Below are 2,830 nucleotides of genomic sequence, written 5' to 3' on the forward strand. Positions count from 1 at the left end.
GTTTAGTGTAGTTTCGTCCCCTTTATACTTTAGAAAAAGCGAAGCCACTGACTTCCGCTTATATGCGGTTTTGGCATTTGACCGCCAGTCGCTTTCGAATCGTGGAATTGTCCCTGCTGGTTCGAAAACGTCCCGTGTCATCACAACAAAATCGTATCGTTCGCCGACGTGAACGTGTAAAACGTCAGTTACAAAAGGTTTTGTAAGATAACCGTCCGTGGACACAACGATCAATTTATGGTCATCGATAGAAATGCGAAAGACGGTCTCCTCTATGGCGCCAATCACTCGAAATCTGTAGTTTTTCCCTTTCTCCACCGTATAAATGGTGCCCTGTATTAATAAATTTGTGTAGTTAAACAGATTCGCAAAAACACACCTCTTGGCGGCGAGACATCATCTGGTATCAACGCAAGGCGGTATCATATATCTCGTTTTAAAGTTGACGTGCTCGCTTGAACAACGTGCTACGATTGGACCTGGCTTATTTTGGCAACGAAAATCACACCACCCACCTCTAGTTCTGCACCCACCTCTCGTTCCACCCCCTACACCCACCTCTAGTTCTACTTCTAACTCGGACAATTCAGTTTTCAAAAACGTACCTCCTCAATTCCTTCATCTACAGATCCTCTTAGTACAACGCCATTTATTAGGAATGCGGAAATTTTTTTATTAAGTTGTGGTGACCGGGATTTATCCAGCATACAAACGCCTCCTTTTCCAGATTGCAGGTGTTCTGTAACAGACAACGTGTACTTATCTGGGAAATCTTGAATACTCTCTCCCTCCGGCAGGGGCGGGTAATTGCTCAATTCGTGCAATATTTCTTCCTTTTCTCTCACGATTAAAGCTCCTACGATTCCGTGATCTCTTTGATATCCCACGTGGGAATGATACCAATGAGTTCCCGAAGGATGAGCCCGGAATATATATCTAAAATGAAACGTGTATCTCTGTTTACCCCCTGCACTTTGCGGTGGGATTTTAGGAGATTCTTTAATTTCCGGTGGTTGAAAACAAAGGGCTGTAATGAATGTTTTAAGGGGGGTTATCAACGTTTCTTGTTAACCCTGGAGATCTCCTGATGAGTGATAAAGTCTACGTTTTCTACCTGAATTTTCCACCTTTGTGAATTGGGTATTGCGTTATATTCGCCACTCCGTCCATCCAGGGAACATTTCTCTGATGCATCCCATGCCAATGTATCGAAGTCACTTCATCGATATTATTGATGACATCAACAACTAATATTCCGTAGTGTTTTACGATAATCGTGGGGCCAAATCTGCCATTATTAATTTTGAATTTACTATTACCACCTGTGATCTCAAGCCTCACATAACAACCTTCGACTTCGTATCCACAATCACATACCGAAGGTTCAAAATCCGTTTCATCAGAGCAGGGGATATAGGGTACGCTGTACGGATCGAAACAGACAGGAGAATCATTTGTCGATAAACCTGTAAAATTTTACGATCTTATTAATGCTACATACAACAAAAAGACTCCTCACCTCCCCCTCCTGGCCATGTCGTCACCTCAGACATTGACATACATATACCTGGACTGTCTGCTCGTCATTAACAATGCGTGATTCAAAATGGCGGCGATTATGAGAGTGTTTGCTCATGAAGTCGACCGCTGACCAGTATTTCACTCTCATATTCGTCAGCAAATCTGAATCTGACTTGCCACGCTCGTCGCTAAAAGTGTACGAGCAGGCAGTCCAGGTATATATGTCAATACTCCTAGAAGGCAAATGTTGACATGTGGAGCCAGTTGTTCAAAGCTGGGTTATAGCGCTAACCCTGCGTTAAATTTTAATCCACTCTTTTTGTTTAAATGCTTCTGAATCGCTGTTATTCGCAACAATTATTCGCTGTGAATATCGCCCAATGAGAACCGAGAGGAAGTTTTTAGAAGCTCTAAGTTCTAAGCTCTAAGTCAAGTTGCAATAAAAAGACAACAAACATGTCCGATCTCTTTTATATAGTATCGTCTACATTGGGAGTCCCTCATGCCGTTCAGGTTTCCTCATCATAGAAAACCCAATCAACAAAGTTACAATATTCAAATATTACAAGTTGAGTTATTTGGGTAAAGCTGGGTAGCGCTATTCACTGGATATACTCTTCAATGGTTTTCATCTCCAAAGCTCTAATTTTTTGCATTTCCAACACTTTTACAACAACTGAAAACTCGCTACACGCGGTTGATAGCGTGATCTGGTCCTGGTCAATTATTTTTTACAATTTTTATAATCCTGGCAATTCTATACTGATTTACTGAATAGAATGATTTCAGAATCGAATAGAAAGATGTTGTATATTATATCCGTAGACCGTAGGCATAGACGAAATCCAGCTAAAATCTTCTGTCGTGAAAAATAGCAATCTTGGCTATATACCATGCAGAACATCATTTAAAGTGGAAGTCTAATCCGTATGTATACAAGCGGTTTGTTTACATTGTTGAACTTCTACACTTTTTAAAATACATTGTATTGCCTGAATATCTAACAACATTTAGGTTCGGTATGCTTTCAAATGAATATGAACTAGTGTTTTTGTTGAACAAAATTCGAAACAATGCGAAATTTGGACAAAATTTATTCAGAATTTGTGTCGGAGCTCACTTCCACGGACTTGACTTCCACTTTAGGAACATCTGTTAAATATTTCTATGCATACCCTGCACTGTTGACATCACGAAGAGAGCGGCAGCTAGAGCCAGAATATACTGCATATCTAAAGCCTCTAAAAGTAAATCGAGAAATTAAGAATGCTGCTAATATTCAGCATTTAAAGAGTAAAGGAAGTCGTTT

At 40.4% G+C, this 2,830-nt stretch overlaps 1 protein-coding gene across 1 annotated transcript; it reads right to left on the reverse strand.

The window, feature by feature from the left end:
* Nucleotides 1-434: 434 nt before the first annotated feature.
* Nucleotides 435-2,830, reverse strand: LOC114520763 (laccase-like). Its single transcript, XM_028541104.1, has 3 exons — nt 2,697-2,830; nt 1,115-1,466; nt 435-936 (listed from the first exon to the last, which is right to left on the reverse strand). The coding sequence occupies exons 1-3, from the start codon at nt 2,749-2,751 to the stop codon at nt 594-596; spliced, it is 750 nt and encodes a 249-aa protein (XP_028396905.1). The 5' UTR covers nt 2,752-2,830; the 3' UTR covers nt 435-593.

This window comes from Dendronephthya gigantea, unplaced genomic scaffold (assembly GCF_004324835.1).
Source record: "Dendronephthya gigantea isolate DGI-Jeju-01 unplaced genomic scaffold, DenGig_1.0 000016F, whole genome shotgun sequence".
NCBI lineage: Eukaryota > Metazoa > Cnidaria > Anthozoa > Malacalcyonacea > Nephtheidae > Dendronephthya > Dendronephthya gigantea.

What these genes read in the sequence shown, in the direction of transcription:
- LOC114520763 (XM_028541104.1), bottom strand. Translation starts at nt 2,751, where the DNA reads ATGCAGTATATTCTGGCTCTAGCTGCCGCTCTCTTCGTGATGTCAACA. An exon ending in CGTGATGTCAACAGTGCAGG is followed by an intron (nt 1,467 to 2,696) that starts GTATGCATAGAA and finishes AAAATTTTACAG; the next exon opens with GTTTATCGACAAATGATTCT. An exon ending in CACAAAGGTGGAAAATTCAG is followed by an intron (nt 937 to 1,114) that starts GTAGAAAACGTA and finishes GTTTCATTTTAG; the next exon opens with ATATATATTCCGGGCTCATC.